This window comes from Cygnus olor, chromosome 1 (assembly GCF_009769625.2).
Source record: "Cygnus olor isolate bCygOlo1 chromosome 1, bCygOlo1.pri.v2, whole genome shotgun sequence".
Classification (NCBI taxonomy): Eukaryota; Metazoa; Chordata; class Aves; order Anseriformes; family Anatidae; genus Cygnus; species Cygnus olor.
In genome coordinates, this window is record NC_049169.1 from 77,625,186 (window position 1) to 77,649,998 (window position 24,813).

The 24,813-nt window shown below is 39.7% G+C and overlaps 1 protein-coding gene across 10 annotated transcripts in view; it reads right to left on the bottom strand.

The window, feature by feature from the left end:
• Positions 1 to 24,813, bottom strand: part of SOX5 (SRY-box transcription factor 5) — a 645,390-nt gene that overhangs the window by 13,505 nt on the left and 607,072 nt on the right. For 7 of the 10 annotated variants that reach the window (XM_040565762.1, XM_040565757.1, XM_040565750.1 and 4 more), the window contains 4 exons: positions 22,745 to 22,922; positions 17,803 to 17,975; positions 2,015 to 2,123; positions 969 to 1,142 (listed from right to left, as the gene is read on the bottom strand). In XM_040565762.1, coding sequence (XP_040421696.1) covers positions 969 to 1,142; positions 2,015 to 2,123; positions 17,803 to 17,975; positions 22,745 to 22,922 — 634 coding nt within the window. The remainder of the gene's footprint in view (positions 1 to 968; positions 1,143 to 2,014; positions 2,124 to 17,802; positions 17,976 to 22,744; positions 22,923 to 24,813) is intronic. The other 3 variants (XM_040565774.1, XM_040565743.1, XM_040565735.1) reach the window with 1 other exon arrangement.

Below are 24,813 nucleotides of genomic sequence, written 5' to 3' on the forward strand. Positions count from 1 at the left end.
TGTAAAGCCAGCCAAACCTGTAGCCCAGGTAAATGTGGCCCCTGCTTAAGCTTTTACCCACTAGCATGATGGATGCTTAGTTTCTGTAACACAGTATGTGTTGGTAAAAATGCACCATTTCTGACACGGTCACAGTTTTTGTTTTTGTTTTTTGTTTTTGTTTTTCCTGCAGAAGAGTAATTCAGTGGCCTCAAAAATCCTCAGTTATTCACCTTCTGTATCATTCAGCATCCTACGGAGGAATAACTCAGGACAGAATGTAGTCCTGGGAATCTGAGCAAGCAGTAAAAAGTTGGAAAACTATGGCATGAAATTTGGTAGATGTTGCTCATGACAAATACTGCTTGAGATGTGAAGAGTTAAGGATATGGAAGTTAGTTCTGATGTTTCTTTTTTGATTTCAGAATTCTTTTCAGAATGTTAAGAATAAAAGCAGCTTGTGATAGAGATCATGCACTGAAGGGAAATTTAATATAACAGGAACAAAATAAAAATAATTTAAAACTGTCAGTGTATAAAATAAAAGGATGTATTTTAGGATCTTTCCCCAGTGGCCATTGCTTTGAACAGAAAGTGCTAAAGCACACATCAAATACTGTGGTGTGCTACCCCATAGAATCTAGTTAGATGAAATACATGGATGAATACATGATAGCAGTCATTTTGTGCTTGTTCAACAGCCTAATGAAATGAACTAACCAGTTTTATCCATTCAGTTCACATTTTTGCACCAAAACCACCACCACAATCTGAGTAATTACAAAGTCACAAGAGCACTTCAGGTTATGGTTAATGTATAGCACTGGGCAGCATGGTGGAAGTTTGTGTAGCTGCTGTCCTTGATGCAGTCATTAAGCAGGTAAGTAGAGAGTCTAGAGACAGTAATTCAGTTGTGCCAGGTGCTCAGTTCTATTCCACCAAAAGTGCTGAGTTTTGCTACAGGAAGAACAGTGCTCTATCAATCTTACCTAGTATCTTGCTGATATTGGAGTTGTGCATGTCAGGGAAGGCTTGAAGGATCTTCCTCCGTTCATCTTTAGCCCACACCATGAATGCATTCATTGGGCGCTTGATATGGGGCTCATTACTACCACGCCCTCTGGATTCCCGATAAATTCTAGATTCTGAAACTCCTGCACTTCCTAAAACGAAAGAGAAAAGCATTCCCAACTTGTGTTTCATCATACAGCTGCTTCTGCCATCAATAACCTAAGTCAGGTGCTGCACATTAAACGAGTCAGTGTTCTAAACAGGTTAATGGTGTTTCTTTTACTTGAAGCAGTAGGAAATACTGTATATTCTATAATGACTAATTTTTAGTTATTCTATTGATTCGGTATCACATAGTATAGACTTGATGAAGTGTTCCCATTGTTTTTTAACATAAAATATTGAACAGCTTTCCTAAGACATCTTTTACTACTTAATAACCTAAAATCAACACTTATCAATGTAAATTTTCTTCTTACTTTCTTCCTTTGTTGTTTACAGAATGTGATGGCAATGGTGTGATGTATGGCAACATCAGGTGTTTCTTCTTAAGCAAGTCTCTAACTAGCAATTGAATACTTACACATCTGCCTGTTTTTACGCTTACCCCTTCATAACAACATAAGCAACAGCAGAGAAAGAAAAGAACATTAAGCCTGCTTCATCAAATCCAAACAAATTCCCACAGACAAAGAGTGTGCGCCATCCATGGATGATCAGGTCTGTAATTCATGGATTTACTGTATGATCACATCCCACATTTATTTGCTTCCTTTATTCACTTTCACCATCAGAAATACATTTTTAGTCCTGCCTTGAGATGTACAGTGTACAAAACAGAAGGCTAAAAATCACCTCCAGACTTAAAACACCATGAGGAATCATTTTTCCCCCCTTGTTCCATAGCCACTTATTGCTAACCCCTTTAACTCCTCAGAGACCTCCACAACACTTGGGTTGTCCCCCAGATCCCAAAGATATGTACACATAAAACTAGAAACAAGGATAAGCCGTGTGTACTGACCATCAGAATCTCCACTCATGTTGAAATCCATCATCGTGTGGCTAAACTTCCCGTCTTCACTCTGTTTTACTGCCAGCTGCTGAGTCAGGGTCTCCAGTGTTGTTTTGTCCTATATGGGGAAGATGGCAGGATTTGGATCAGGAAAATCGTTAACTATTGTAACCACAAAGTTTGTAGGTAATGTAGAAGATTGATAGGGAAGCTGGATAACAATTAATTCACAGCAGTTTACTGAGCCAGGTATTTAAGAATACATCATACTATTTTTTTTGGAGGCAGTATGGTTGCAGACTCTACCAAGACTTTTTTAAAACATGCTTATTAGCTTGTGACGAGCTAACTTCATAGAGTTGAAAAGATTGGTTTAGCTGAGCATGATAAAATTGGATGCACAACTGAAGAATACTTCAATTCCCTGTGTCCCTGGGACTGCAAAGCTGGACTGGAAGTTTAGATGATACACGCTCTTGTGCAACATATTTATTGTTTTACTCTATTTCCAGCCTGAACTCAAAGTGCAGAGACATGAGTAACTTTGCCCTTTTTCTTTTTTAAAAGGTGGTATTTTAGGAAGCAACCATAAGGGGAAAAACCCAAGAACTTTAAATTGAACTTATTCAGGCCTCAGGAAAGGGTCAGCCTGGACTGAGCATGATACTTAGGCAGTGGTTTGTGTTCCTGTTCAGACTGTTTTGCCCAACCCTCCTAACAGCCCGTCCGTCATTCACATACTCAGAACTATCTGTGAACCCTGGATTGCAACAGGCCAGTGCGTGCTGCCAATTAATCTGTCAGGCTGCAGTGGTGTCTACAGACATTGCCAGAACAACATGCCAGGGCAATTAATTCCAATGTTCTCTTCAAAATACCTCTCTTTGTTCTGCATTGTTGGACTTCACAAATACAAAGGTGTTCCATTTTCCAACTGTTTTTGTTTTCCCTGTGTATATTACTCATAAACATTCTATCTTCCTGACAATCATATGTTTAAAAATAAATCTTTCAGGAAAGCAATACTAACATTTCAAAATGTTAGGCACTGTGCCTTTTGCAAAGCTAAGAAAATGACATGATGCTGAATTATAATAAAGTGGCTCCAGTCGAAAAAAGTCTTTTGAGCTTCTTCCTGAAAGAAAGATTGCTGTTTTGTTGATCTGTTTCACTCCTGAAGACTGTAAAAGATCAACAGACAAAAAAACTTTCAGATTTCACACGGCAACCAGAGACTTTACAACTATTCTGTATAGCCTAATAATGTCACCGGGTTGTATTATAGAAGAAAACAGAAACGAGAACAATATGAATACAGAAACGCTTCCCTCAATGTGATGTCCCTGCATCTGCAATTCAAAGAACAGTTCAAATTCATGGAAGTCATTTTCCAAAGATTTTCTTAAGAGTTTTAGAAATGAGGCTAATCTGCTCAAGTGGCTAGGCTCGCACAGTTTAGGGAACATTAGGTTAAATTTCTTCCCCCTCACATTCACTTTCATTATGGATCACTTTTGTGCTCTGTCTATAACCAGATGCATCACTGCTGAAACAGTGCAAGATGGATTATCCTCTTGGTTTTTGCAAGAAAATCCCATGTGGCAGAGTCAGTCTATCACAAGCAAGTGGCTTTCGGTAACATTTCCCAGGCACAGCAGATCCAGAAAGCCTGGAGAAGCTTCAAATAAGCACCTGAACTTTTCAGGCACTTAGCTTTACCAAACTCTTTGGTTTAGTGGTTTAACTTAGCTCTCATTTCCAAAGCAGCCTGTGAGCAGACAAAACGTCAGGAATAAATTGAGTTTGTATCTCTTCCAAATGGATCTCAGATACACAATGCAAGTCAACAGTTCTTCCTCCAAAAAATCTATTTGCCATCAACTTCATAATGATAGAGTTCACAAATTTGTATGTCAGCAATCATTTAAAAACGTTGCCACCAACCTCAAATATAAAAGAACATCTCCTCTTGTTCGGTACGCCATGGGGGAGGGGAGCTATTCTGTTGCAGATTTTTCTTGAATCATGTATAAACCTCTTAGAGAAACAGAGCTGAGAGCGCAAAGGGCACAGGCTTAACAGCTTTTTCTTTATGCAGTAAGTGCAGCTGTCGAAGTCGGAGGCAGTCACATTCAGAACCACACTCTCCCTACATGATCTGATTGAGTCTTAAGGTCAGCGAATACTCTGGCATGCTGTCTGCAAGGTACACAGTGGGTATGGCTCGTTTATCAGAGTTTGACTTAACAAGCCTACAGATGCTCCACCGCTATCCATCTTGTGAAAAGTTTTGCATTTTGAGGTACAGCCACACTGGATGAAGTGAGAGAGTGAAGGCATGATGGAAGAGGGGAAGGGAAGGGAAGGGAAGGGAAGGGAAGGGAAGGGAAGGGAAGGGAAGGGAAGGGAAGGGAAGGGAAGGGAAGGGAAGGGAAGGGAAGGGAAGGGAAGGGAAGGGAAGGGAAGGGAAGGGAAGGGAAGGGAAGGGAAGGGAAGGGAAGGGAAGGGAAGGGAAGGGAAGGGAAGGGAAGGGAAGGGAATCCAGAGAGACACTGAGCACATGGGCTGCACTGCTCACCTGCAGTGCTTGGAGGTGGCTCTCTGGACAGCTGAAACATGGGGGAGCAGAAAAACACCCTTTCAGCACAGTGCTAATTTACTCCTTGCTACTTTAACACACAGAATGATAACATAGTTCAATCCCTATCTCTAAGGTGGCAATTAAAAAGAACTTCTGCATATTGTTGCTCTTGAAACAGAGGATGCCAAAACAGCCAGATGCACTCTTCTGTATTAACATTTAAAAATACTGAAGTTTAAAAAAATATCAGGCAAAGATAAGTCTAAGGCCTGCTCTTTCCTAAACCTCTGCAACAGCATTGGAGAACAGAAAGTCTCAGTGACACTCTGGCAGAATGCAAAAGCACGGCTATGTGAGCAGAGTGCTGATTTCCTATCTTACGCTCTTCCTACAAAACACACTGCAACTGATTTTCCCCAATCCCAATGTACAAAAGCACTTTAAAAATTATAAAATACCTGAAAGGGGCTAAGCAGCACTCCCATGTTGTTTTGCTTGAATGTGCTCAGTTGATGGGTTACTACTTTCCATTTGATAGAAGCCTCTTGCTAGCTTTCCTAGAAATCCTTTCAGTTTATGGAGAAAGTATTTATGGAAGCTCCAAACAAACAAAGGAAAAAAATACCTGCTCCTCCCTGACCCCAAATAAACTGGAAACCTGTTGGCAGTGCTAGCCCAGACTCATCTCAGAGAACCTCTTGAATAACTTCAGACAGAGATACACAAGGGCTTCAAGGATATACAAAAAGAGGGTCTATTTATCATCAGTACCTTAATTTGATAGCAAATTACACGTTCTTAGAACTGCCACCACTCCATTATGTTGGGTTTAGCTGTGTAAACAGTAACAAGCTGTGGTACCATCCAGTGATAGCAGACAGAGTACATACACGCTAGGTTCAGCAACATATGTTAATGAAGCAGCTGTGATACAGCACTGAAATTCAGGAGGCTGCAGCACATTTCTCCATACTATGCTGGACTTAAACTTATTTAATCACTGTATCAAACTCCACAACTGTTTGCTTTGCCAGGCACAGAAAGAAAGGGGTGAGTGAGTTCAGCTGATTTAAAGTCTACGTGCTTTCAGGTTTTACAAGATGCAAGAATGATAATCCCTACTTTTCAGGTTTGCCCCACACCACAAAGGTATAAAATAATATTAATCTCATGATCATTGCATGATTGGCATCAAATGGAGCGTGGACCCAATCATGCTGGGAAAAAGAGGCAAGGCTGGTCCAGACCCAGAGAAGTGCTGCAAAGACTTGCTTGTGAGACTTGCTAAAAATCACACTGCATAAAGCAAGGGAAACAAGTAGTAACGAATACTTCTGCTCTTTCAGGCAAAGAAACATGGGGATCTCTTGTTCAAGATAAAGTGACTCTTTTTTTCCTAAATTTCTGAATTTTGGATCATGCCCCAGAAGACTGAATAGATAACTTATAAACATCTTTTTGCTCTTTAACCTCCAAGAAGAACTCCGGCAGATGTTGAGACAAACTGTCCTAATGGTCATTTCTGTTGGACTCTAGGAGAGACTCTCTGAAGGGACAGCGAGAGCCTTGTTGTCTAGATCATCTAAAATTCTAACTGGCAAAACAATGAAGACAATACTGTAGAGAGCAATCCTACAATAGTCCAATTGTCCAAAGTACAACCAGACAGGTTTTATCAATAGGCGTGTGATGAGAAGTTTCTAAAACTTCATTAATCAAAGAAAGTAATCTGCTAGACAAGATTGATCTGTAGCACAGCTCCTAGCAATGTTATAATTATATTTAAAATAACAAAGAAAAACACATACACACATGGAATGTGTCATGTAGAAAAAAAAACCAAACACATATATAAAATGACTAAGCACCACAAGTCCGACTCAGTTTTGTGGTCAGCTGCAAAAGTTACTTGGCTCTCTGTCATGGATAGCTGTCATAGTTTAACAAAACATTGATCTAAAAATGACAAGAACTTGGTTGCAGTCTCTTTCACGGAAGAAACATAAAACAAGAAGAGTCAAAACATATGTAGAACAGCCTGATAATCTTTGCCAGAACTCCTCCCACTACTACACAAATGTGAATCAAAACCTTGGAAGGTCTGAAAAATAAGACATTCTGACACATCTACCTAATCCCCTTTGACCTTGCCGCCCCCGCCTTGGGTTGGGCTTGGGTAACAACGCTGAGGGTGCACCTGAGAGCAAGCACATGCCTCCACTCCTGAAGGACTGGGCGATTCTTCCAGAATGCTGTGAATGCCGGGCATATGGCAGTGGACCCCTCCTCCCCCTCTTGGAGACATCCTTTTGGCTGGGGTATTTGGCAACCACTGACAATACTCTGAACTCAGTGAGAACTGTATTTTGGCAAGAGATGTTTTTCCGATTGCATAATTCAAGGTTAGCAGTTTTACTGAAGCCGTCCACTCTTCAGTTTTCTACTCCCCTAACCCTACCCCCATTTCCCCTGATATTATTTTTCTCTAAGCTTAATGTCTGCAGAAATACAGCCAGTGTAGAAAACCAGAGGAGGAGTGTTCAGGCACATCTTTTCACATTCCTGCCTTTCTTTTTCCAAGTGAACTGAAAGGCCAGGCTAAAAAAATGTGTTTGTAGAGAAACTGGAGAGAGCCAAGCACTGTTACGTATGGACTGCAAGGAGAAACTTGCTCATCAGCTCTTGCACCTAAGAATTACAAACACACTGATAGACAGAGTGCCTGCTACCTTTGTTCTCTTCGGTGTCAACATGTAAAAAGAAACAGATGGTTGCCTGTTATTGTCCTTTTTACTGTCCCATTTCCCTTGCTCCAAGTGCAGTTTGTCCAGCTATTTATCACCCTGCTCTGGGGGAGGAGTTCACATGTAAACTCTAAAGGTGGTATTTTCAAATAGGCAGTTTTCATAAGATAGTTTTTATCTTACATTATTGAGCAGGTCTAGTGGCATCATCTAATGTAGGTTGTGGTGCTGAGGCAGAAGTCTTCTCTCAGCAAGTCCCAGTAAATATCAACCACTCAGACACAATCCTTGTGGTCAATATGCACAAAATCTTAAAGTGCTGGGCAGATAAGCTACTATACTATGATCCGGCAATGAAAGTTCACTTTTGTTTACTACAGAAAAACATTCTAAATTATCAGACACACTGGTGGTGCCAGGTGTTATCCATTCAAAATTATGACATTTTTCTTAGCTCCCCCAAAAGGTGAAGAGTCTTATCCTACATCTGATATGAATGAAGACTTTGTAGAACCTATCTTTCTGTCCAATTCCTCTGCCTCTTGCAATAATAAGCATCAGAATAGTTTGTGTTATAAAATTTTGATCCACCATCTTTCAAAATGTGGTAAACAGGAGGAAGGTGGGCCTTATGGGTGACACAGAGCTGCAAGAACTTACAGAAACCACTGGCAGTATAGCCAGCTGCGCACAGAAGTCTGCACATGACGAATTATTTGCAGTTCAGGCTCTACTGCTATACATTAACGTCACACTCCTTCAAAAAACATAGTGTGCACGCTGCTTATGGCCTGGTCCAAACCATGTTACAGTCCAGATCATGTTATGCCTACAATTGCTATAAGAGAATTTTTGGCTCTTTTTGGAGGGTTCCTCTAGTTAGATAAAGGTTTTTCTGTGTAATAGATCACATTGCCCAAGTGTTTTGCACTCATCAGTGAATTTAGCCATGTAATCTCACAAAAAAAAAAAAAAAAAAAAAAAAAGCAGTATCATTATCCTTGCTTACCAGATGGGAAACTGAGTCACATTTAAGTGAATTGTCAAAGGCTGCACAGCAAGTCTGGTGGTTTTAGGAACCGGAACTAGCACTCCTGAATCTTATCTAAAAACTGTAACCTTGAGCTTCTCATTTCTCTGTGTGTGTGGAATTGTGATTCTTGCTGATGGCACATGTTACTAGGGAAAGCAAAATAAAGTAAGAGCAGTTACAGAACCACCATTACAATGGACCTTGCTTAAGTAACGCTTGCAGGGCTGTAAAACTCATAAAAAGCACATGCATGAAATGATAAAATAGAGTGAGACTTTCAAATGTTGACTCAGTAATTGTTAAACCCCTTCTGGCTGCGCAATTTTATAGTCTTCTACTGTACTAATGAAAAGGGAAGAAACAACAAAGAAGGGTTTTAGCCTTCCAATTATATAAACTCTGTGGACCACCAAAGAAGATGAAAGATTATTTATAATGTCTCAGCAATTTATCATTTGGGAGATTTTTTTTGTTGTTGTTGCATCAAAGTTGAGTATGAAGAAACAATGCATTCACCACCCCCTCAGCTCTTTCAGTCTTCCTTATCTGAAATCTCTCTTTTTCATAGAATAATCCACCCACAGAACCTAAAAGCAGCATTAGAAGAAAGAAAATAACTTTCCTTATTTGTAGTTCTTCCTGATTTTACAGTACTTGTTTCAGTATTGTTATATTCAGTCTTAATTGGGACTACGTCACTTGGTAAAGGAGTGTCATATCTTGGTTTAGGGTATATATTCAAATCCAGAGTCATTCAATACCACCTGAAAACCATTGCATCTGATTTGTAATCTATATGAAGTGCTCTCCACAGAGAGGTGACCTATTAGCCATTTTGGGGAAAAAAAATGAGGGATTGCGCAGGCCCAGGAACTTAAACACTCTCCTCCTGAGAACAGACACCCAATCACAGGAAGAATTTGCTGAAATGTGTATAGTCATTTTCTTTGCCATACATTGTTGGATGTAGGACTTTGGTTTCTAAGAGCTCCCAAGTCAGTACCTTTCACAGCAAGACAGAGGAAATAAAAGGGAAGAAATATTCACAAAATTGGCAGCCCTAAGGGGCAGCTCCCTAAGACATAAATATATATATATATTCATAATTCTTTATTCTAGGAAGAATTATTTATATATATATATAGTATTTGACTTGGAAACAAACTTACAGAAAGTAGCAATTCTACAGGAAATTAGGACGCTGAGGTCCTCCTTTTCTTTGTTTTTTTTCTCTGAGAGATAGTGTAAGTCAGGACTTTTAAATGAAAATGCAGGTAGGGTTGGATCAACCTGTTTCTTTAAGGAAGAAACAAAAGGAAAGCAAAAGCAAAGCAGAATGATGAGACACTGCCTGCTTCCTATAAAAGTTTTTACAGTGCAGGCATAGGCATCGACCTCAACCAAATCCAGTTGTAATCTGCTGATTGCAAATAGGTTAAGAGTTACATGATCCAGTTTCTCATCTAGACTGCTTTCTGGTCTGACATGCTCTGTAAGTTTGTCTGAATTGTTCAGTTGCTCTGCACAAAATTAAGCACAATGGAGATCACGACATTTTCCAACCACTGTGAAGAGTTTTGAGATCCCTGGATGAAATGTGCTCTGTAAATTCCAATGAAGGATTTCAAAGCAAGTCAGAAAGAGATGCTACAGCTGGTCTGTGAGGAAAGGAAGGGTTAACTGGGGAAAAGAGGTGGTACAGCAAAAATGAAACAAGATGAAAATCACAACCCAGGAAGCATATCCTGAGAAAGGGGGTCTGCACACATATAAAGAGAAAGCAAAAACACAGTCTCCATTTTCCTGGCAATTGTTTATTAAACAATGGGTGTGTCATCTGCGCAGTAGCATTATTGAGATGTAGACTATTCTCTCCCATTTTCCCTAGAAGGTATTAAAATTGTGAAGGCTGCAGAACCTTTGCTAACGTTTCTTCCAGCCCCAATGAAGAAGTTGATGCGCTACCTACTCTATCTTCAAAGAAAGAAATTGCCACATTTTCCCAGTCATGAAGTACGGCTTATTAGTTTGTCTACTCCCCAGCATGAGCATCAGTATTATTAAAGGTGAAGTTCTGCACCCTGAGGACATACTGGCAGTTGCTTGTCACACAGCAGAGCAAGCACCTTCCCACCACGACTGGCAGAACAGGACAAGCTGGCTGCCCAGGGGCCTTGTGAGGCATGGTTCACAGAAGAACTGCCTCTGTTGCACTGGACAGAGGTATTGCACTGATGCTGGTGCCCATGAATGTGCTTAAGCCCTAGCTACAGGGGGCATGTGGTTATGTAAAAGTAATAACAAGATCTCAGGAAGTAATTAGCTCTCATGGCTGTAGGGCAAAGCTTAGAACTTAACGCAAAGATTCAAAAAGCTCAAAAGAAGTAACAAGAACTCACATCAATTGTATGATTTATATTTTTTTTTTCAGGAGGAAGTTGATCCATCCTTATTGGGCTTAATAAAATTTCCAGTACGGTATAAACAGCTGCACTCCTCACTCATCCACACTAGCATGTGAACGCCTCCAGCCTTTGCTCTTTGGAGTGAATGAAGACTTAGGTTCTCATTCAGACTTAAGACAGCTGCAAGGATCAGGAGTTCTTCCCGTGCCTCTGCATGCCCTTCTCCTTGATTTCTGTGGGAATTTCAGGCACACATCTGTGGGCAGCATTTGTCCATCCCTTTGTATGTTTCATTTTTTATTAGCTGACCTTGCCCATGCATCCCCACCATAACAATGTACTAAATTCAGACATGCACACACACTTAATTTTCCTGTGAAAAATATATCTGGACATTTAGTAGATGATGGTCAATCAGGGAAAGGAAAAAACATTTTAAAACAGAGGTAAAATTGTTGGAGGAATTAAAAAATATTTTCATTGCAAAATCTCTCCCTCCCATGTGTAGGCACTTGCTAACTGAGAGTAGTGGCACTGTGACAAAAGTAGCAAAACCAAAAGCAGGCTTTACTAAAAGAAAAGGGGGGAGGGGAAGTCTTCCACTGGCCATCTGTGAAAATAAGGCATGTGGCCATTAAATGCAGTGGCTGTAAATATAAATACACACAAGCTACACAAAGCACATGGCAAAAAAAATGGGGGGAAAAAAGGAAAGGGAAAAAAAGAATAAACTTTCAGCCGAAGCAAATCAAAATGTTTAATGCTTAGTTACCAATGCTGGACAAAAACAATTTTGATCTTTGCAGTGTGTGAACTTGACGTGTGTTTTTAATTAAATTTGAGAAAAGTTTTGGGAGAAATTACAATGCATACAGTCGCCCTGTTGAATACAAGACTCCTTTAATATGAACAATCCTGTTGAGACTGCTGATTGGACTTATTGAAAGGCTGACATACAGGGTGATGGATGGGTGATGACATAATACCTGCTTGCCTTGTTGTTATGCTTTTTGAAAACTGCTCTGTGATGATAGCATTAATAAAGAGGACTGCAACCCACATAGAAGAATTTCTGCTGGCAAAGAAACTCAGTCAGACAAAATTAGGAAGAGAGTAGGGAAAAGGGGAACAAGAAGTGGACACACAATTGTTAGGATAATATATTAACTTCTGTGTTGCAGGGTGATTTAGAGCCTGTATCAGTCCATCGTCCACAAGATACTCCCTGGTCCCCACACTGTACAATAATTATTCCAAATAGAAGGATCTCTTCTCACATTGCAAGACGAGAACAAAAACGTCACACTGATCATCCTTCCTGGTGTTTTACAGGCCAGGGAGGAATAGAGCGGGCTACAAATTACAGGACATATATATTAGCAGGCTGGTGAACGTGCAGGGATAAATGTGTGTGTTTAATGTCTGTGGGCAGTACAGCCTCTGGAAATGCTGAAGTATTTTACCAGTAAAATACTTCAGAGATTATGAAAATGGGTAGGTTTTAACTTTCACAGAGTGATTTGGTTTATGATGTTTGTACTGTACCTCTGGACTTACTTCCAGGGGGTTTCTCCTGTCTGGGGAGATGCCCAGCTCGCACCAGGTGCCATTCTCTGCAGTTGCAGTCATCACAACTTACGCACTCAAGTCTGACCCATGGACTCTCAGTGTATGCAGCAAGCACTGGGTCAGACTCGGTTTTATTGACCCTTCCCTTTTCTTCTCCTCTCTGCCCTCTCCCCTCCATTTTTTCCCCACCTTTCTTGTTCAAATTTAACCATTAGGAGAATTAAAAAAGAAAAACAACTGTTATTGAAGTAAAATTCTCTACTGCAAGAGAAGTTTAAATCCCATGTGTTAAAACAGCTCCTCCTTATGCCTTTAGTAAAGTGAGCTGTAGTGTTTTATTTCTCAAAGACAGCAGGATCTGCGGTTTGAGATTCTTTTAATATCCCCCTCCTCCCTGAGGGGAGAGCAGGGACAGAATTCATTTCAGCTCAGTGGATCACAGTAGTTTCTTAAGAGTTAACTCTGCTATCCCCATCCATCAGGCAGCCAGCGAGGCATCAGGAAGGAATGATGGATGTAAAATTATTACAGAGCTGCCACCCGATATACTTACTGCCATTTGTAACTAACGCTGGAACTGACACACTTTTTTCATTATTAAACATCCACATTAAGTCAACATTGGTCACTGTCATTTCATGTTTGGCACTCTCTTAAGGGGAAGAGGGAGAGGTGGCAGTGGGAGTGGGGAGGGTGGTGGGAGGCGGGTGGGTGGAAACGGGAGGGAAGGCATCCTGAACCTGGTGTTCCATAAGCACAGGTAACAAACAGGCTCCTGCTTACAAAGCTGGAATAAATATTGTTACAAATAGCTCTTTAGTTACAGCCCAGCAGACAAGTACATGTCAGAGCCTTTTAGAAGGGCACACTCCTCACAGTAACTAGGAGAATTTGTATCACAGGTTAAGCAACACTTCAGCACAGGATGTCTATGTATTGTGATGCACTCTTCTCAGAGTGCTATAAGCATTCGTGCATGTTGGAAATTCTTGTGTGGCTGTGTGTACTTACACAGCCCTGTCAGCTGCCTGTGCCTTTAGGAGCAGGCTCCAACATTCAGAAGCCAATACCTGTGTGTGCATCAGCGCATGCAGACACAAACTCAAATGCCTGCTTGCATCTCCCTGTTCCTTCTATTTTTGTTACCCAAGTGCATACATGAATGTTTGAAACTCTGACTACAGTCAGAAAATTACTGGAGAGCTTTGTGCATGTTTGTGCTGTGTATCTGTGCAAGAGTGTGCTGTAGGTTTGTATGCATGCACTCACATGCTGGTTCTTTGTGTCTGTGTACATTTCATTTGCAGAGGAACATGCAGTTTTGGGGCCAAGCAAATAGTAGAGTCCACTTTCTAATGCTGCCCATTGTGGTGTTTGCACTAGATGACAATCTGTGCTCTCAGCTACATGTATAATAGGTAACATTGTTTATGTATAGTACATATCAAGCTATAATTAACTGTAGATGACAATTACAAATAAAACTATGCTCCTGGGTTTCCAAGAAACCAGAAAAACACACACACACTTCTCATTTATACACAGAAATGCTTCCAAGAAAAGTAAAGTAAAAATATGTTTTATTGCATTTGCAATTAAAATAGGTTTTAGTAAAATCCATGTTCATCATGATGTTCATGGCTTTTACTGTAATCCTCTGAAAATCAAATCCCTCAAGATGGTCCAAGTTGGATGCCCATAAAGTGACTCAACCAAATCATCCTAGCCATTTTTGAAAATCTTTTCTCATTTATGATTCCTTTTATACAGTGTCTCTCCAGTTCTACAAAATTCCTGTCTGACTACTGCCTTACAGCTGGCTAATCTGGCTGTCCACAAGGATCAACCTGTCTGGGAACAGGAGCTAAGTAACAGGTCATGTATACATGTGGAGAACAGGCTCGAGAGCTTTAACAGGCTCCCAAAGGTGATTTCCAGTCTTGAGCCTGCCCAGCCACCCCTGCAGATAAATCGCTACTGATAGACTAAGTTACATGTTCAGAGGCATAACGGAACTTCCTTCATTGGTAGGCTGCAATAGCAACAGAAGACTCAAGAGGTCTCAGAGATCCAAGCCTCCCCAGCTACACTAACTACCACAGCAAAGAAGGGAGGAAAACCTGAGATAGCCCCAGTACTGGTTGCACATAAAGACTGAGATAACTCTGAAGGAAGAAGAGTGATCTTTCTTCTACACAAGTATCAATGTAACATACATTTCTAATTAAACTATGTCCATGTCCACACAGCTACTTTAGCTCTTTTAGTCCTGTCCACCACCCCAAAATCTCACTGTCAGCAACCAACCAGTGAGCAAACATAACATCCCAGAAGCTCAGGGACTACCCTGGTGGGCACTGCAGTGGTAACGCTGCCACATTTCTCTTTGTCACTACACACCTTCCCGACTACCTTGTTTTCTTTTCCTTGAAAACAGGCATAACCAGTATCAAATTTAATTCAAAATGGCAACACCTGCCTTCCTCTGAAATCCTACTCTTCACAAGACAGAAAACTTTAAGTCAGGTCCTAGGTCAAACAGCCACAAACCTTAGAGAAGTTGGTGTGTTAGTCTGGACCTGAACTTCACAGCTGGCTAGTTGGTGGATGGCCTAGAGCATATAGCCTATATGGGGAAGGAGAACGTGTGCTTGAACTTCACAGCCTCCTTCTTTTCCTTTGTGGGATCAGATGCAAGAGACAGTTCAGGAGACCGTACAACAAATTAAGAAATACAAGAAGTGCCTAAGAAGTGCAACTTCTTAACTAGTGCTTATTGGCTTAAGCGGTCACCCCAGCAACCCAAATGCCATTATAGTCAAGGAGATCTCAGATTTGGTTCTGTCATTCCCTGTCTCCACTTTAAAATAAAATTAAAAAATAAAATAAAATTAGATTAAATTAAATTAAAATATAGGTGCGCCCTTGAGAAAGCTTGGGCATTTATTGCATCAGAAAACCCAAACCCTACAGTTGCTTTAGAGAAATTTTCAACTGAGCTGAAATTTTTTCTTTCTGCTACCATGTAAAACAACTCCTCCGTGCCCTCCACAAGCCCATCAGGAGGCATGAATTAGAGAGGAAAATAAACTTCAACCCAGGTTGTGGGTGAGAAGTGAAAACAGAAGGGGCAAGGAGAATCCCAACAATAGGAAAGTAACAGAATAAAGTGAATGCAGATGGTTCTACTCCTGTTACTTAATCAAAAGGCTGTGCAGAGTCACTAGAGCCAGCCTAAAGTCATGTGTTAGAACAACAGCTGATCTGTATTAAAGAAGATTAACTCGCAATGCTATGGTGGAGGGCCTGGGATTATTTTATGTACTTCCATTGCTGAACAAGCCGTCAGCACAATTACTGCCCTCCGATGTGAATGACTGATCTGTAACCACAGCTAAACAGCATGCTGCTTAGGGGCCTGGGTGCTTCATGAAGATGAATTTCCATACCATCAAAGTGCTTTTAATGGGCTTCCTGATCCAACCACAAGGCCTGCTTTGCAAGTATATAGAACTCAGGATGAAGGCTTCCTGTCCAAAAGGATTTGGTCGGTTGTCACTTGACAATTCCCAGCCAGCACAAGGGAGGAGAGGGGGGAGATAGGTAGAGTTGTCTCTGCTTTGGAGGATTAAGAAAAAAAAAAAAAAAGGGGGGAAAGAAAAAAAAAAGGGTACAGATGCTTTCTGAATGCAACCAACTGCTGTATCCACAGCTGAATTCAATGCGCTTAACAAATAACGGCAATTTAGCTATGCTTGCGAGGAATAGCTTGAGTCACTTTGCATTAGCATCTGGCTGAGTGTTAAAGTCATTTCTACATGGGGAGCAGAGAAAAGAAATTTCTGCTCCGAGCATCCTTTCAAGAATGCTTAAATATTTGAATATAAATTCCTTTGTGCTTGTGATCACTTCTTCTTGTATCTGACACCCTGCTTTTCCCTTTTCCGTTCTGGTACTCTTCTATGTGAAATGCCGTAAACATACTCCATCCCTCTCTTTCTTTCTCTCTCCCAGTACCAATGCTCTTACAAGAGAGACTGTATGTGCTGCCGGATACCTATTACACTGACTTCTTTTTTCCTTCCCCTTCCTCTCCAGAAAGTGCATGAAATTGGAGTCATTTCTACATCACTTATACCCAGGACAGGCTGATGAAAAAAGTACAGTAGTGAGAGACTCACATGGACATTTAACATTCATTTCCCAGACTGCTGGCTTCTCACAGCTTATTGATCAAACTCCATCTAAAAACAGGGAAAATGGAAAGCTATCCAAATTAGCAATCTGCTCACTCTGGACAATATTGGTTGACTCACAAGCTTCCTAGGATGACTGACTTTCAAGTTTCTGCTAAATAGCTGATCATTTTTATTCATTCTATTTATCTGCCCATCTCAGCAATTCACACAAGGCCCTACAGTGAAAAGCCCTAGAAGAGGTTTCAGTAAAATTCAGTTTGCACCATATGCAGCAACAGTCATTTTAGCTGTACAGAACAATAAAAGCTGTGATATCTCAGAAGGTACTGCAGAAGGAAGAGAGCAATTGAGGAGGAAGTCTTGTTATGCACATAATGTTGAGACACACGCAGGAGTTGGGATGTGTATCTTAAACAGCAGGATTATAAGGACAGTTACTGTAGACGTGGAAGCACGGACTAGCTGATGTATTTACTCTCTGCAAGCCAAAACAGTGCATGGAAAGACATCAGCTATTTCCAGAGAAAAGCAGATCACACTCTCTTCAGCAGATGCGATAGATAGAGCACATAGAAATTTTCTAAAGATATTTACTGTCGCTATGTTGTTACAGTACAACTTCACAGGCCAGCTCAAAAGTGGAAGGCAGTAAGGCCCATGCATTCTGCTGCTTCCACATTTTTACTGCAAGCATTTGGTGCATTTTGTGTTGTCAATTCTCCATTTTTTCAATTCTGTTAAGTCATCTAACGTGACATGACAGTGCTACATTGCAATGGTCACAAAATATAATATATGACAACCTCACAAGGCTAAATACCCAGAAGCTGAGCCTGACTATCAGCAAAGCTTATGCTCCTAAAGAAGCTTGAATATTTTCAAATCCAGCTCATCTCACAAACACATGTAAGCATTTCCATAAAGCAAGATTTCCACTTAGACCCAGAGATTTCCAATATCACCTTGCCATAATACATGTTGACAGGCTGGAACAGAGAATTAGTGGCCTCCAAAGTTCTTATGAGGGCTTTAACCATTTCTGCTGCCTCCCCGCTCTCCCCAAAGTTTCTCCACATCTTTCTCTCATGTCAACTTTTGGTTGTGGTTTTCATTTTTCCTTTGGCTTTTTTGAAAGAAGCAACTGTTTTCTTTAAAATTGTGAAGAAAATAGAGCAAATAAAGGGAGGAAAAAAGGGAGGAAGAAACTATGCCAGTAAAGGCAAATGCAATCTCTAGGGGTTTGCAAAGGAAGGCTCAGACACTGACCTTTTCTGTCCTGCAGTTATTGAGACCCAGGCTATTCACAACAGCCACCTTCCCGTCCAGCACCTGTTGTTCTCTCCGAAGTTGCTCCTTCATCTGCCGGGCCTCCTGGATTGCCTTGGTAACAGCATCGTGGTCATTTAAATAACCTGACGACGTGATAGAAGAAAGGATGTCTTAAAAAAAGAAAGTTACAAGAAAACACTTTAGCTTTCATAGATGAAATTCATCAATATTTCATCATTATTCATGAGAAAGAATTAAAAGGCAATGTCCACAAACCTGCCTAAGCTTTGTAATTCTGTTACTGTTATGGTAGAGTCACCTGGATATAAAACATGAGAAACATCAGTGCCAGAATCATCATCGTGACATCTGATCCCATTAGTTTCAGTATTTCCTTGACACTGCAGAGGTTAGCTCTGTGGTTTGCATGCAGCAGGATGTAACTGGATAAGAGTTAGGGGAGGCTTTGATCATGCCAGCAATCCCAAACTCTTAAAAATAGATGGTTTTATTCTTCCCCATCTTAAAACTTGTGAATACATTACAATAAACCACAGGTGGCGGTGGTTTGCTATAGATATGAAACATAATGGCTGGGAAGAGAAGCCTCATCCCCTGCCTGCTCCCCACCACCACCTGTCATTCAGAACTGCACAAGAAACCACAGCTACACAGACCTACATTCCCACTCCTATTCACGCCACTAATAGTAGGTCAAACGTCCACTGTTTTGCTGCAAATTCACAGCCTAGGGCTTAGCCTTAGTAGTCGCTGAATTATTTCCTTTTAAAATGTTACAAGCATCACCAGCAGAGCTAATACTATTTAATTTTAAATGTGACACTTTGTCATTTTTTTTCTTCGGCGTACTGTAGATTATACTTATTATGATCTGCATGTGATTTGCAGGATAGAATACTGATGGGAGACTCCAAGCCCCAGTCTATTTTTCAAACATTAAAAGAGAGGCTAATATCTACCCATCTCCCTCCCCCTCTCCACATACACGCACATGCACACACACTTCTTTCTGTCTTTTAACTAGGGCATAAAAATGGCATAAAATGAATCTGTAATATGAAATTGCCCAGAAAAGGGACTTCTGTTTGTGACATGAGGCTAAATCTAACCAGATCCATTGGTGAATTGTGACAGATGGAGGGACTGTGAGACAGAAGGCAGGCACTAATCACACACAAAATGACCGGCTTGCCTCAACATGTTCCATGGATTCCAGCAAACTTTACACCCTAATCCATTTTTAGAACAAAAAACATCTGGGCCATAAATCCTCTAATCTGCCAAAACACGCTATTAAATCCCATGATTTGTTGAAAAACACTAAGATTAAAGAAAGGAAATATAAAATGGCTAACTGCCGTGTTAGGAAAGTGTTATTAATACTCTTTCTTTGTCTCAATTATGAATGTTCTGTTCCTAAAGAGCCTTGTCTAATCATGTCAGATTACACATCCTTGTTGTATTGCTAGACTCTTCTATCTGATCCACTGATTGCCAAAAAACGTAGGACATTGTCTTGCTGCTTAAAACATTTCAGGGGAAGAAGCTGATGTCAGATTAGTTCAGTGCTGCACTGCTACGAGGATTTCATTTGGGGTTTGGGCTTGATTGTTTTTTTTTTTTGTTTGTCTTTTCTAGATTACAGACACAGTGGGCAAAAACTAAAAAGAAAAGTTTCTGTGCGGTTTGACTGTTGCTAATTTTACTAACGGGTAGCTTTTGGCTAACTACCCTGAGACTTTTAAGTGAACCAACTTGATCCACGTTGCTTTTATCAACTGTCCCTGTTCAGCAACTCCCAGCCAACAGAATTCCATTAATTCCAGCTTTCCCAGTGTAAGAAAGGATATAACCTGCACCAACACATATCTACCAGTTCATTTTTTTTTTTTAAACATCCATTTTAACAACTTGCTTGGTTTCTTCCCCACTTTGCGTATGTTACTGATGAAGCTTGTATGTAGTCAGAATAAATTAAAAAGGAAGCAAACAAACAAACAGTAGTATTACTGCTGCTTGTGCTCTTGATTAGGCTAGGTATAATACTTTCAATCTGTAATACAGCTGAATTTGCCTAGGAACTGGAATTCACGCCCTTCTTCAGACTATTTGGCTTTTCCTGAATGCTGCTATCTTTGAGACAGTTTGGCACATGACAGTGAATAAAAGCAAGCTCTCCTTATGTTTTTCAGTAGCTGCCAAGACGCTGGTGTGCAGGGAAATGATTAATATAGAAGCGAGTTGAATGTAAATTATTGTTGTTTAGGGTAGGTGGTGAATTATTGACAGAGAGGGGAACCGCATTACATAAAATGCACTTAGTTACAAGGATTGCCAAACTAGCATAGAGATGTTGAAGATAATGGCAAAGGGCAGAGAGAAGTCATTTCTGTTTTTAGTACACGGACGTATGCCTGTTCCCACAAAGAAATGCTTGGATTTAAAGTCATACATGAAGTCACGACATTTGTGACTGTTCAGTCTGCAGCATAATTTATACACTATAAGGAAAAGTATTATGTATGTGTATGCCCAACTGCAGCTACACTTTTAATCACAGGAAGGTATAAGTTTATATTCCCCAGACAAAGCAGAACATACATGAGCATTTCTCCATGCCACTGGAACCAAGCGGCCTGAAGAACTGCTCTCAGAGAATGGTTTTAATTTGAAGTTAGTGGCAGTGAAAGGTGACAGCTCAGCTACACCCCAGCAAGGTGGGCCAGGCACATCTAGGGCAGACAACCCTTTTCTTGCATTGACAGTCCCAATCATTCAAATGGTGGAAATAACTCCCTGGCAAGTGACTGCATATTTCTCAGTGACCTTTCCTGGAGAGATCCATCTCTCAAGATAAAAAGTATACCAGTCTCTCATAGTACCTTTATTAAAATGCTATCAAGCTGTTTTTGTGGTGTAGCTCCTACTGGAGGGTGACTTAAAATTTTATGTTCATTTTTTCTAAGATCACCAGATGGTTTCAACATGGTAATCAGCTATAATTTTGGTTGGACCTGACCCAGCAGTTAGCAAGAATGGACTCTGTGAAGTGTTCATAAGCCTTTTCTTCTTGTAGTCCTCCACAAAGAATACAGTTTTGTTAGAAGTAGGCTATGTCTGTCCAGTTCCTGCTCCACAGTTAGAGATGCCTTATCTTATATATACTGTATGCACAGTTATACTGTTCAGCAACCTCAAAAAGTCACTTTCTATATTTGTAGCTAGGAGATAAACAGCAGTGAACTCTATGTCATTAACAATAACTTAAGTATGTTATCTTTTTCTCCACAGTTTTCCGTGGTTTATTAATGGTATAACACATTAATTCTTCTTGCAAGAGTGACCTTTAAAGCTTCATTCATCCTCACAGCTTTTATCCAATTACATTATCACTCATTACAGGTACAGCATTTCAAAATCTGCGTTTTGTTAAAAGAAGTAAATTGCAGGGGTCTCAAACCTATGAAAAACATCAGGTGTGTAGCAAAAAATGATTGAAGAGGAGAGAACAAGAGATGTCCTGCCACTGAGATGCAGGTCAGGTGCTTAATACCTCATCTTAATGTGGTGCTCAGTCTTTTGAGGACAAAAAATTTAATGTGAAAATACTGAAATTTGGTGCACTGTACATGGAGAGCAGTAGAGCCAACCAAATGAAAAATGAAATATGTTATTATCTACCAGTGTTAAACAGTGTAGGACTATTAAGAACAATACATGCATTAACAATTAATGACGGGATATTTATGAAATATTTACAGAGTTGTAACTTGTCATAACAAATAAAGTTATTTTCTTTTCTATAGGGCACAGGAGCATATTTACTGTCTGATATACGTAACTCTCATCAACATTAGCAATAATCTTGTATGCACAGTGTTTTGAACTCTGAACATAACCGTTCAGGTAGAACATGGACTACAGAGAGCTTGGAAGAGGCCCACAGAGAAACAAAATAGTTTCACTACACAACACTGAGATATCACGGAAGTTGCTTCTGGTAGGTCTGACTCACAGTTTCATTCATTCTTTGTGCCACCTCTGAAAGTGGCCAACTGGAGATGTTTCACAGTAGCAAAGGTACAGCAGTCTACATCAATTCCCTTAGCACAACTTGATTTATACACTGAGATCTTAGTTCATATTACATTTGGTTACTTCTTGGAATAAAATGTTTCAGTTAGAAGGATGAAGAATGGGATGTGTACATTTTTTACTTATACACATGCAAAGAGCAGTCCCTTTAACACACAGGACTTGCAAAATCACTGCTCGGACCATTATTATTTAAATGGTCTATAGGCAAAGAGGTAATATTGACAGGAGGAATAATTAATGCTATTTTCTGCCACAATGTTAAAAGCAGCCAGTCAAGACTATTCACAAGATACATCACAAATCTTGTTTTTTTTTGAATGAAGCTGGTAATTGTTTTGCTAGTTAGACTGAGATAAAATAATGGACCATGCAGTTTTTTAGTGGACTAAACATTAAACCTGTATTTTGGCAAAGATGTATTTGCATATGTAGACATTTAATGTTTTTTTTTTTTTAATTTGATTCATCACCTGCTTTTTTTAAGATGATGTGGTATAATATCACTTATCTTTAGTGCCTGCCATTAGACAGGTGTCTGTCTTTAACATATGCTGTTAAACAAACAGCATTTATTGACCATTATTAAGGCATTATGTGATAAGGCATTATGTGAAATAACACATGATTTTGTTTTCCGAGTCTGTAAAAGTTAAGATACTCCTCTTGAAATGGTATGTCTGTTGAAGATTCTTTATTGGCATCAATAAATGCAGTGTTATGGTCAGCCTCTGACAGTTCATACACTGCTGTCTGATAAATGCCCATTTTCAAATAACACCTATTAACCATTATGAGGAAGGTCAAATGAAAGTGAGCTTACCTATTGTGTTAGCTCTGGCCGAAGGACTAGCTAATGTTGCTGGCACAGAGGATTTTAGTGAACTGGCCCCACTATTTATTCTCAGAGTTGGCATATGAGGAGAGGTGGGTGACGTGGGAGACTTGCCATCAGATGTCTTGGGTTTGGCTGAAAGGTTCAGAGGCTGGGCCACTTCATCCTATGATGAGCAGAAGATAAAAGAGTGTTATCAAAAAACTGCTGTTGGCACACCACCATCCAAGCAATTCAGCTGTTTTCAGCTCACATGAACCTCTAAACCTGTAAGCTTGTATGATACTTATTAAGATCAAATGTGATACTATCTTGCCATTCCAGATCAGAACTGAGGTGACTGATGGATTGGTAAATGAGCATGATATAATCAGAGAACATTCTCCATTTGCACTTTGTTTTTAAGAACTGTCCCTGAAGAAACTCTTCATATTAGTACTTCTATGATGAAAATTAAGAGTATTTTAACAGTTATACTTTATTATTATTTTATTTTATTATTTTATTTTAAACTTAATATGGATGGAGAGAATTTTTACTTAAAATTCAACCACTACCATCCAAATTGGGCAAAAATGATTGAGTAGGCTTTATTGTTGTTGTTGTTTTGTTGCCTTTGGTGTTGTTGTTGGTTGTTGTTGCGTTTTTTTCTTTTTTTAAACTTATCCTTTCCTCTGAACTTCCAGGCTTAGAATTGCAAGTACAAAAATATCGTAAGAAACATAACACTTCTTTCCCACCACAACAAGAGTGCAGGGAGAACCTGCAATTTCTTTCCACAAAATTTGAAACAATAACCTGGATCATTCCGCATAAGACCCTCTATTTTCTCATCTTTTCCTGAGCTGGATTTCAAGATTTCAGTAATCATTACAATGCAAAACCAGAATATCTGGGTGACATTTTTTGCAGGGTAATTGGAATTATTCCTAAACCTAGCTTGATTATATATAGTAACAGACAGTGCTATAGAATACATTAAAATTCAAAGTTATGTGCTTTTCTTTGACCATAATAGCAAGGAAAAAAAAAATGCACAACAAAAAACAAACAGGCAAGGGAGAAAAACCTTTTCAGCAAAGGGGATACTTTACAAATCACTTTAACAGACTTTTAAGTAACCAGAAATAATGTATATGGTATTAGAACCATGTAGATATCAGCTTTGCTCTCCTCTCAAACTGACTTCGGAAAACCATCCCTTAAGCAAAAGGAAGTGCTACAACACACGATGCTATTTCAGCTCCAGGCACTGAAGAAGTTGATTCTGATCTCCGTAAGTTGTAAGTACATTCACTCTTAAAAAATTATTCCTGACTCACAGCAATGCAATGCTGACTGGAATTAGATGTACAATGTTTGAGTGCTTTACTGTTACTGCTAAGGTATCTGCAACTACTATCATACAATACTGACTCTTTTCCACAGAGAGTGGTGTGCTGCAGTAAAGGAATTTTATAGTCAACTGTCACATGTGGAAGTATGATTAGATGTATGTCTCCAAACACAAGACAATTTTGCAAAGTACTGTCATATAACTTTTCAATTACCTTAAAGAAGCAAGCTCTGAGCTAAGCACTTTTGTTATGTTTGATCATTTTTAGTAGTAGACTACAGTAGTAGTAGACAAAAGTAGTAAAATAGTAGACAAAAGTAATTGTAAAAAAAAAATGTAAAAAAAAATAAAGACTTTTGTAGTAGTCAGTCAAAAATAAATTTAAGCTTGGCAAACAATTGTGTCAAGAACATAGTGGACAAAGGTGTCATCCTTAAAGTGGTGTTTAAGCCATCCTAGTTGCAACTTGTGCATAACAGTAAAAGGGGAAAAAACAATGGATTAAATTGGTCGTACTCTCAGACTCATCTATTATATTCTCAGAAGGCAGAGTTCTGTTGATCTTCTAGGAGACTTAAGCTACTGGGTTTAAAATGTTGCCCAGTTCAATCAACATTTGACATTATAAGAAGGCACTCATTTCTTTACAGAAATACAAATCCAACTGTATTAGAATGAAATAGATTAAAATACATTAAATGGAAGGGGACTTGCTCTGCTG